Source organism: Microtus oregoni, unplaced genomic scaffold (genome assembly GCF_018167655.1).
Source record: "Microtus oregoni isolate MIOR12 unplaced genomic scaffold, Mior012 000074F_ref0000038, whole genome shotgun sequence".
In the NCBI taxonomy this organism is placed as follows: Eukaryota; Metazoa; Chordata; class Mammalia; order Rodentia; family Cricetidae; genus Microtus; species Microtus oregoni.
In genome coordinates, this window is record NW_024544004.1 from 1,950,465 (window position 1) to 1,962,608 (window position 12,144).

General features: G+C 36.5%; 1 protein-coding gene across 1 annotated transcript in view; it reads right to left on the minus strand.

The window, feature by feature from the left end:
- The window catches only part of LOC121441311 (mitogen-activated protein kinase kinase kinase 15-like), a 125,573-nt gene that overhangs the window by 40,717 nt on the left and 72,712 nt on the right, over positions 1–12,144 (minus strand). The window contains exons 8-12 of the mRNA XM_041642447.1: positions 10,984–11,096; positions 10,426–10,585; positions 6,131–6,281; positions 4,426–4,533; positions 159–208 (exon numbers count right to left, since the gene is read on the minus strand). Coding sequence (XP_041498381.1) covers positions 159–208; positions 4,426–4,533; positions 6,131–6,281; positions 10,426–10,585; positions 10,984–11,096 — 582 coding nt within the window. The remainder of the gene's footprint in view (positions 1–158; positions 209–4,425; positions 4,534–6,130; positions 6,282–10,425; positions 10,586–10,983; positions 11,097–12,144) is intronic.

The window sequence follows — 12,144 nt, forward strand, 5'->3', positions numbered from 1 at the left end:
GAACTTCATATAGGACAACAGTAAAGAGAATAGTCTGTTAGGTTCTGTTAAAAACAAAAATTAAGACATCATATCTTATAAGTGGAACCATCAAAGCACATTAAACATCACCATTATTTGTATTTAAACAGAAAGCATATTTTCTCTCATGTTCTTACCTTATTCCCTTAATAGAAGAGGGTGTAAAATTCCACTCATGGATTTGTTTCTGCAAGTATCAAAGACAGAAGTTAATAGCTTAATTTTTCTCAATAAAGTGTCATTTCTGGTTTCATTCTATGGTCATTTATTTTTTCTAGTTTGTTTTCAACAGTGATTAGGGGTTTGAGCCATACACTTCGCATAATTTGGAACACATAAAACATTTTCTAAGATATGAAAATGTATGTCTCTGATACAGTTTAGAGCAAACAATGTAAATTTGAGATGCATAATTTGAGATAGCTACCCTACCCACAGAAACACATTGAGTAGTTTTTCATCTCTGTCAACTCAGTAGGCAAACTCTGAAATAGCTTTAGGACAGCCCATCTCAGTTGAGTGGCTTATAAAAATATTTGGAGAAGTGAGACTGACAAAACTCATTTCTCTTCATTTCACTTTTTCCCTGGACACAAAGCTAACCCCAATTTCAGTCTTTCTTTCAGTTAGGTGAGGCTATGTGACAGAGTCCTTACCAATGAGGTATGAGAATCCCATACAAACCGCTATGAAAGCTGAGCATAGGGCACAAGTCTAATCCCAGCCCTAAGTAGGCAAAAGATTGCCACAGATTCAAGACTGGCCTGGTAACACAGTAAATTGCAAGCCATCTAGAGCTAAAGGGTGAGACCCTATTTTCAAAAAGTAAATGAAAAAGCATTTTTCCCCATAAAAAGCCTAACTCCTTCTTACAAAACAAACAAAAAATACCCCCAAACTCCTACAGCAATCTTCTACCTTCCTTTTCTCCAGCTGCAAGATGGTTTGAGGTCTTCTGCTATTAGCCTGGATATGACATGAGGCATACACAAAATTTTATCATGTTAAAATATTGAAATCGAGGGTTGTTTTGTAACAGCATGGTAATAAAACTAACATGTTCCACTATATACTAAGATTCAACTTTCAAAACAACTGTCCCTTTCCTCTACTACCATTCCTTGCTCTTAAACTTTGCATAAAGTTAGGCCATAAAGGAAATGTCTAAAATACAGTTTCAGACTACACTACCAACATATAATTGTAGAAAATAATTTTATACAGGAAAATTCACTTGATTTCCTATAGTTTTTGGAAATTGGTCTTTGGGATTAAATAAACCACAGAAATAATCAAACTCCACAACTCAGCCTGAACTCCAAGAAATGGTCAGCATTTCTCAGCACACTACTACCTCATACTTCCAATAAGTTTGAATTCTTAATAAACCAGGAATTTCATTTCTTTTTTTTAATTTTAATTTATTTATTTATTAAGAATTTCTGTCTCTTCCCCGCCACCGCCTCCCATTTCCCTCCCCCTTCCCCAATTAAGTCCCCCCCCCTCAGCCCGAAAAGCAATCAGGGTTCCCTGTCTTGTGGGAAGTCCAAGGAACCCCCACCTCCATCCAGGTCTAGTAAGTTGAGCATCCAAACTGCCTAGGCTCCCACAAAGCCAGTGCGTGCAGGAATTTCATTTCATTTTGCAGTGACATTACATGAAGTTGTATACATGTATATAAGTGTTCTCTTCCCATCATCCACACATATGCCATGAGGGAAAATATAACTGTGAAGAAAAAATGTCATCTCACTCTTGCTTTTCAAAAGCTGCAGAGTTTCAAAATTGTAATGACGGCAAGTGTAGAATGTGTCTCTCGGAAAAACAAAACTTCTACCTCTTTGATTATTTCCTCTGACAAGTGGAAGAACATAACAAAACATTTTATTGTCAAGGAAAAATTTTTCTTTTTGAATAGTTCTTTTCCATTTCTTACTAAGAAAAAGCTAAGATATTTACAATTAGTAAGATAACATGCACCAAAGGAAATTTCACTTAGGAGCCAATAACCATCCCAGGATTTCAAATGAAGGAGGCCACACTGGTAGAATTCTAGAACATCAAAACCATTTTGCTTTAATAGCATTAGGTTTTTCTACAACATCTGTCAAAATATGAGGTGTTTCACATTTATATCAATGAAATTACAAATCTACAGTCTGAACTTTGAAGTTTCTACCACAGTGATAGTAACAGCCATGGTACAAAGTGACTGGAACAGGAATTTCCATCTTGAGGACATAGAGGGAACTGGGGCAGGTTTACTGGAATTCTACTCCTTGATGTATGCTGACTTCTGAAGTGCTTTCTTTTCACCTTGTAAATTCATCACAGCATACATTTATGATTTGAACATGTTTTCATGTATATATAATAAAGATCAACTTTCCCCAGTCTGTAATATTGGGGCCCAGAAATGTTTCAGATTTTGCAATATATCCACAGATTTTAATAGTTGAGCATTTCTGATCTAAATATCTGAAATCTAAAATGCTCCAAAATCCAAAGCTCTGTGACTAATAACAGTAGAATTTCAGATTTTGGACTATTTCGGACTTTAAGATTAGAGGGGTGCTACCTGTACTTCAATGACAACATTTTAGAAAAACAAAGATGAGGCAAAATAAAATGTGTGCACTCTTCAAATGAGAAATATGTATATATGTACAAGCGATACATTGTATATATCATTTAGATATGTATGAGCACATATATATAACCTCTCTTTTGCACCCATGTTATTTAATATACACTATGCAGGATAATATACACTATGCATCATGGCATCTCATCCTCATTAATGATTGTTAACTGTATTTTCAACAAGAACATTACTTCAGAATTAAACATTAGACAAGATTGCTGGGCTTTGCTTGAGATTTGACTATATTTGCTAAGGCATTTCTAATTTGAGTTTGAGTCTCTTTACTTTACAATGTTGTGTTTTATTTGTGAAAATAATTCTTGTTTTTACCTGATAACATAATCATTCTCATTTTTGCTAACAGGGAAAAAAATAATCTTCCTTTGCTCAGCTAATGGTAGAAGTCCCCCTATACTCCATGGAAACACACGCACAGCAAATAAACCTATCTAATGCACTCGTCAAAGGCACTGTGCTTCATTAGTGCAGAACTTATGGAAGAAAAAACCTAATGAACTACGTTATATAAACAGATGGAGATACTTCTATTACCATAAACCTGAAGACCAGCTCAGCATTCTGTAATCTTTATAATGGACGATTATAATTGTTAGTATGAATATAAGCTTACAGAAGTTTGATAGTAGCTATCAAAGTTCTAAACACACATACTCTTGAGTCAAGCAGGCTCATCTGTAAGATCATTGTTAAGGGTGAAAAAATGGAAGAATCTTACTAGGTATCAATGAAAAAGGTGAAATAAAATAGGTTCATCTAGACCAAAAAATATGCTATGCAATAAGAAAGCTTAAGAAATATGACATTTTAAAAATCAGGTGTGTGTGTTTTGTGAAAAACTGTCCATGATGTATAGAAATCTTTAAAAACAAGTTTCAAAAGCAAAAATATGTTAGGTCAAGATAAAAAGCACTTGTTGCACAAACCAAATGACCTAAATTTGATCCTCAAATACCAAAGAAGAACCACATCTTGAAAGTTGTCTTTGACTTTCACATGCAAATTATGACATATGCACATACATGAACACATACAAATAAATAAATATACACAATACAACTTAAAAATTTAAATGTATTTTGTATTGCCACATAATAATGTAAAATGTCTGTGTGTGTAAAGTATGGAATATATGTGCATATATTATGCACATACAAGTGAGTTTGGAGCAAGGATACAGGGATATCCACCAAATCACTAGAGATGGAGGTAGAAATTAGGACAAGGATACAGGGATATCTACTAAATCACTAGAAATGGGGGTGGAAATTAAGACAAGGGTTGAGAAATATGAAGGAACTTTATATATTCTGTATCTACTTCCCTAAAGACTGTTTTTTGTTGTTGGAGACAGAGTTTCTCTGTGTTATCAGTCCTGGCTGGTCTAGAACTAGCTCTGTAGATTGGGCTGGCCTCGAACACATTGAGACCCACCTGCTTCTGCTTCCTGAGTGTTGGGATTAAAGGACTGTGCCATCACAAGCTGGCCCTTATAATCTAACTTGAAAAAAACCCAACTGTACTAGTTTTATATTGATTATACATAAACACACATGCCCTCCATGCCCACATCCAAAAAAAAGCTCTCCTTTCATCTGTGATTAGTTTCATAGTCTCATGATTTAGAATTCCTGCATGGGTTCTTATTATTTCTAATACTACCACATAAACTGTCCTATTTGAAAATCATATTGTTGATGAAATCATATTGAAGAAAGGGCTATTCATGATTTTCCCCTTACCATTTCTGTGGGTGAGACATGCCATAAAGAAACAGTTCTTTCCTCAGCTTCATTGTTGATAGAAACGTAAGAAGGCTGGTAGACTTTGGTTGGCTCTATTACCAGAACCTAAAATAAGAGCAGATTTTTACAAAACACAGCAATCTATAACAGGTGCCCCTGCCAAGTGAAGAAGTGGAAGAATTTGAATATGAAGGAGCAACTATGCCAAACATGACTCTAGGAACCAGGTCTGTAGCATGGCACATAACCTGACTGTATGAGGGCTCTGTTCCAAACGCGGCATCCAGAACAATGAATACACAAGGCTATCCAATCCAATGCCACACAACACTCCAAAACGAGTATTGTCAGAAGTGGGGAAGTTGGGCCTCATCATATAGGGAGGACAAAAAGGCCTTCTTGAGAAGGTGACAAAATAAAGAAGGAAGTTACTGTTTTTGAGAGAAATAAGGAAACAAACAGGGGGACCAGCAAGTACCAAGTATGTACATATGCAGGAAAATGAAAAGTGAGTGGCGTTTCCAAGAAACATTAGTTAATTGGTTAAGCATATTGGAGAGCAGAAAGGAAGAAAGGGAAGGAGGGAGAAAGAGAGCACAAAGAGATGTAGGTGGAGGGAGAGGGTGAGAAAACGAGTCTCCCGAACGGAGCAACAACACGTTTAATATGATAAACCTAAGTGAAGCTTTCACAAGTGTCTGCTTTCTTTACTGATATGTGCCTATCCAGTTTGAAACATTTTAAAATTAAAACAAGATTTTAAAATGTATTACCTAGAAACAAAATAATTATAATAATTCCCAATAACTGCATTTTGAGTAGTTAATAAAATTCCTATTAAAATCACCGATATCCACAAAGTATCAAGGCATAAATATGAAATACAATTATTGAAATTCAATTTCTAGAATATTTAGATATCTTACTTATAAAATTTATGAGATGCCCATAAAACTGCAACAAAAACTAAATGAAATGCTAGAAGCAATTCTGCCTTTTCAACAAAGTTTTAAATATTAATTAGTAGCCCTGGAGGCAAAGCAAAGTTTAGAAAAAGACAGCTTTAAATTCCATGTATAACATTTTTTACAACAAGATCTTTTCATTTTTGCCTTACCATTTTTGAACTTTGAGCTAGATAATATTTCTTTCTTTCTTTCTCTCTCTCTCTCTCTCTCTCTCTCTCTCTCTCCCCCTCTCTCTCCCCCTCTCCCTCTCCCTCTCTCTCTGTGTGTGTGTGTGTGTGTGTGTGAGTGTAGGAGGTGCTAGTCTACTTACTGGGAGACATTCACCAGACTCCCTAGTCCTTACACCTTAATTTCAGTAGTATCACCTCTTACACATAGTTCTAACAGCCCATTATGTGTCCTAATTCTGCCAAATGTCCCTTCAGTGAAACAAAATTACATTTAGTTGAGAATCACTATTTGAGAGACATGGGCACCTTTTCCCCAGAGATTAATTTATCATTTGATGATTTCACAGAGGACTATTATCCAAATATTATAAATTGCAGTTTTCTTCCTTTTTAGAGTTTTTAATAATTATTTAGTATGAATCCCTAGTGTCTTTGTTCTATCTTAAAAGATTGGGACTAGCAGTATTGCTCAGTGGTAGAATATTCGCCTAGTATGTTCCAGTTCCTAGGTTTAATCTCAGCAAAGGAACAACCAACCCTCCCGCCCCATTTAGCATATCTTACTGGAAATCTGAGTCCATTAGTAACTTCATTTGTTGCTTCAAAAATTATATCTAACCAGAAGTTAAGCCGTTCCTGCCTGGGTGAATGTTCTGTAATGGTTTTCTTGAAGCGCTGAATTAACACCAAGTTCTGAACTAATGACCGCAGGTACCTGGGTGGGGAAAAATCACAAACCTCATAAATTAGATTCCTAAAGAAACTGAAAGCAATTTTAATCCCTTTAAAAGAAGCTTCCCCAAACAATGCCTTATGTACTTCAATTCACATTTGTCACAAGCTCTTCATAAAGGCACTGAGCAACCACATAACTAGTCAGAAGAAATGCAAAGAACAGGCAAAATCAGTCCACCAAAATTCTAAAAGACAGCTTTTTACTAACACCCCCATTTTAGGACATACTATCTAACGTTTCTTGGCTTTGTGGTTAAGACCAAACATCATTACGACATCTAATTGTAGAGAAAAGCATGGGATAACTGTTTTAGAAAACAAAAGCAATTAGTTCAACAGAAAATGCAATTACGAAATGCCAATATGTCAAATCCATTTTTTTAAAAAATTAAGTAACCTTTCTGTTTTAAGGTATTTTTAGAAATAGTATACTGAAACCTGTATATCCTTGATTCAGTATGCTCTAATGACAGTATCTTGCAAATCTATAGTATACTATCACAATCAAAATCATAGTATAGGATTAAAATCAAATGCTGCCATTGATACAGTCAAGGTAGAGTTCATGTCCATCGCTATAAGCCACCACACCTCATGGTGTTGTCCTATAGTATTAACTACTTCCTCCCTGTACCCATACTCTCCCTCAATTCCAGAAACTGCTTATCTAAACTTGTTATCTTTTACTAAAAAATTAATAATATTATCAGGTAGACTTTCATATCAGGACATCTTGATTATGCCCAATATGCTGTTGTCACTGAGTATTTGGAAATATAGTTGTTAGGCAATGGTGTTTACAACCCCTCTTGTACTAAATATGAATGGTTAATATGAAAACATCATTGTATTATTTAGTTCTTTGAGGATAAAGTTGGAGTAATCTAGAAAAGTAGACCAGTTAAGATTCTAGCTTATTTGTCTGGGTGCTTACCAGGCCTTAAGCATTCAAAATTGACACATTCCACATATATGTCTGGCTCTAATCTAGATACTAATACTCTTCTAAGCTCTGGAATATCTTGTCTGCTAAAAATGTGTTTTCTAGGGGCCTTAGGGCATTAGTTAGTCTGCACTAACATTATGGTGGAAGCCTTGGCCCATGTACCATATCAATTTGACCTCTGGAGGAGCTGAAGACTGATATTAAGAGCAGATACATGAACACTTTATACCTACATAATTAACTCTAATAAAAAAGCTGCAAAGCTGCACATCAAGGCTTACTGAACTTTCCTAGCAGACAACATTTCACACCGAATGTCACATATCAGTGATGTGAGAATTATGCACCATGAATACTGGTCCACTGAGAGATGGGAATTGGAAAAGAGTATATAATCTCCTCTAGACACATTTCATTGTAACAAGCCATAAAAGTTCTGAGTTCTTTAAGTTCTTCCAGTAAATCCTAATCATCAGTCTGGCTTTTGGGTACTGGGCACTGTCAGTCAACTCAGGTACTGATGTAAAGGCATTAGATCCAATTCAGGTTTCCTCTCTCTGGAGTCTACTCTAACTGGTCCAGTCACAGCAACGTACTTTAAGATTAGGAAGCTGTGCACAGCAGCCATTCTAAGAGTATCAGGAACCCAATATAGATGCACTCTTTCAGTCTAAGAGAACCTCGAATATGTCGATATGGTCTGAAGACCAAATATTAGCTTGCTTCTTCTGGGAAGAATAGGGAAAAGTGGGTATGATTGAAGAAATTTCTACCCCAAGAATCCAACTCATCTACTAAACTGCAAAGTAAGAGCTAGCAGGCAAACATGGGCCATTTAAAGTATTCTTTTTAAAAAATACATGCAAATATAAGGTAAGAACTAGTCAGAGAATTCAAAATCTGAGATGTTCCAAAACCCCAAAATTTTGAGTGTTATATCTGTACTTCTGTGCATGGTTCACAGTAGCAGAACCATGTAATCAGCCTAGGTGTCCATCAACAGGGAAAACATGGTATACATAAATAATTGAGTGTTATTTGGGTATGAAGAATGAAATTCTAACATTTGAAGGAAAATAGATGGAACTAAAGATCAACAGGTTAAGCAAAATAATCCAGGCCATGGAGGAAAAATACAGGGAAATGTAGTCTTAATTTTCAAAAAGACTTGAAAGTAGAGGGGTACTGTTTTGTAAAAGGAAGAAGACCAGAGAGAAGGAGAGGAGATGGGAGAAGGTAATGGGGCTGAGTACAGTCAATAAGTACATGATCATTCTTACAGAAGAATCATTTTGCACAGTTTTAATGTTTAGGTTTTGAAACAGTGCAGTTTTGAGTTGGGGATGCTCAACTAGTAAAGTCTATAGAAATATTTTTTAAAAAAATAAAGAAAAACAAGCCAAACTCCTAAATCTCAAATGCTTAGGATTCTAAGTATTTCTAATAAGGAATATTTAACCTGAAATAGATTCATATTTTAGAAAACTCAGATAACATGGATAAGAGAAAACATAATATTAAAACTTTTATCAAGTCATCTCTCTAAGGTAAGCACCTTAGAAAATACCTAAGAAAACATTCCTCTTTATCATTTATGCATTATGTAAGTATCTACTAAGCATTTATTATGAGAATATAGCTATCAATAAGGTAACCACAATTCTGATGGAGCTTCATATATCTATGGTGAAGTCTGATACTGTCTATGCTTTTTCTGTGAGTAGCATACCAAGCACACATCTGTAATTAAAATGAGAGTCTATAGAAAGGTGGTTCTCAGATTATGGTTCCCAGATTAACAGTATGAGTATTTTATAGCTTGAAATGCAAATTCTCAGGCTCTACTATAGATCTACTTTTTTTTTTCAAGACAGGGTTTCTCTGTGGTTTTGGAGCCTGTCCTGGAACTAGCTCTTGTAGACCAGGCTGGCCTCGAACTCACAGAGATCTGCTGCCTTTGCCTCCCCAGTGCTGGGATTAAAGGTGTGCGCCACCACCGCCCGGCCACTAAAGATCTACTTAATGAGACACTGGAGTTTGGGCATCACAATTTATACTTTCAGCAACACAAATGATTCCAATGAACAGTAAAGATTGGGAACCCTTAATGCAGAAAAATACAACCTGTATCTGCTCTTTCTCATTCTGATAAACATATTTCATGTCTTTTGAGTAACCTTCTCTGCACAGTTAAATGGCTGACTCATGGGTTAATCTACAGCTGTTGCTGTGTCACCATTTTATTAACCAGTCTTTATTATTAGTCTTTTAGGCCCAATTTTCATCAGAGATGAACATCATTAAAGCCAAAAAAACTAGCTCTAAAACTCATCAGGGTGCCACAGGAAAGAGCTGGAGTGAGAGCTTTTTACATGTAGGAAGCTGCCCTGAGAGACAAAAAAAGGGGGGACCTGTGTGACAAGGTCACTGGGGTATCCCATCCCTACCACAGAACAAGGGAATAGACCAGAGGCGCTCTCTGGAGGGTCTCATGGCTATGTAGGAGTCAGTATTTCCTTGGAGATAAGATCATCTTGAAGGGAACTGACGATCAGCTCCCACAATGGCAGTGGCAGGCAATGTCTTCCTCAGTGGTCTTGCTGGTAGCTGGGATAACCTAGGGCCAGAGGTCCTTTAATAGTATTAGCTGGCTGGGCTTCTATAGTAATGGGGGTACATTGTGGAACAGCCAGGCAGTATAGCAAGTGAGGAGGATGCCAACACCCTCACTGAAGGTCAACAAAAGACCCTACATCACCACCGAGCCACGATGGCCAGCAGACTACTGAGTGTGGCCAGCCCAGGAACATCATTTTCTTGAGGTTCTTTTTCAGTTTTACTATGTGCTTTATCACAAAAGCATACACATACTAGTATTAAACAGCATTTTGCTCTTGAAGACACAATCTAAAAGAAGTCAAGATGACTGACAGTCTAGTCTCAGGGACAGAGCATGCAAGGATACATTCCAGGTGAGCACATCTGTCTCTTCCAGCCTACACATAAAAGCAATGACCCCCTCAGAGGTGTTATGTCTGTCTTAGTTGCTTTAATGAAGAAACATTAAAATAGAAATAGCAGTTGTTCTGCTGGTTTTTAACATTTTCTCCTTGAATGAGACATTTAGAACAGGTTCAGATATGGAGACATGAGATTACTAGGCACAGATGGGACTTACCAAACCGGGGGCTTCAGTTTGAACAACCTCTCTGCTGCCTGGACAGCCTTCCCAATATCGCTTGCCAACATGCTGACGGTGAAGAACTGACCTACGTCCCAGTAATTGTTCATTTTCTCCAGGCTCCCTTTTCTTCCCAACAAACTGTTCAGCCGGACACCTTAAGAATTGGGAGTTTTGATATCATGAAACAAATCTTTCTAGTTCTGCCATATCATACAAGAATTTAGGAAAAGGATGAGCAGGCATTTTGTTTGGCTGCTGTGTCAGGTTTGCTATTGTAAAGTAACTGAAAAGCAGCATTAGTTATTTGAACGGACACACGGACACACACACACACACACGCACGCACACCCGCACGCATGCGCACACACACACACATCTTGTTGTGTAGGCCAGGCTCTCTGGAAGTCATTATGTAGAATAGGTCCCAGCCTCAAGGAGATCTATCCGCCTCTGCCTTCTGAGTGCTGGGATTAAAGATAAGTTGAAAAGAACTTTTTCATGTTCAACTTGTATAAATAAATCATAAATACCTGCAATAATGAACAGCTTTACCTATTTTCCTTAGTTCCATCGAGGTTTCAAACTGTTGTCCAGAAACTATCAGTAAAACTGCAAGGTTAATTCCAGAATAAAGAGATGGCTGGAGTTCAAACCCTTTGCGATACCTATAATTACAGAACCACCAAATTCTTATTACATTACGTTATTGATTTAGAATGAAATGTGCACACAATAATACAAATGATCTTTTCATGAAAATACTTATTACTCTAATGTTTTATAGTTCCCTCCCCCTAATCCTGATGAACAGGTACATACAGTGTCAAAGTTTTAAAAATGTAACAGCAACACAGTAATTTATACTAAGAAGCTTTTAGTTTTTCTCCTAAGATATTTTGATTATAGAAGCTTGTATTGACTACATAAATAAGGAAATAAAATGAAAACATACAAAAGAAATTTAAACTCCATTATAATCCTCCAAAATGATAATTTGATATCTAAGTCTCATTTTAAGTTAAATTCCTCAGTGTATATTGGGTATTTTTATTTTAGCAATAGCATCAATCATGGGTTATTTCTCTACGTGCCATTTGCTTGCTTGCTTCCATTATCACAACAGTGAATCCCTTCTTCATGTACGACCATACTGCCTGAATAGCAGATCCTAAATGGCTATCAATGCAAATGTGCGGGGGAGCTGAGCGGTAGGGAATTTACCATATTAGGATAGGGAATAAGACAAAAACTCTTAAGTGTGCCAGTTTATAGGGAGAACTTTACAATTTCATTTTAACTCTCATCTTTATTCTTTACTAGACACAAATGTTTATCCTATTAGCAAGTATGACTACTATGATAAAGAAAAATAATTTATTCAATGGGGTTGAATACCAACGATTTGCAAACTACGGGTGATTTTCTTTTCCTTTATGTGACAAGAGAATTTAGTGACACAATAATTCTTAAAGTGAAAAGCTATCATTCAGTTACAATGTGGTTTTATGAACTTTGGAGGATAACTCAAGTACCACCACACAGACCAGAGGACAGCAAGAAAACCATTGCTACTCAACAGAAGTCCAACCTGTTCTAAGACTTTAAAATTTCATATATCTTACTGGATCTTCCCATTGTTTTTCATCACAATGAAAAGTTATACCAAAGCTAAACATGGTGGAGGTTCATGCCTCTATTCTCAATACTTGCAAG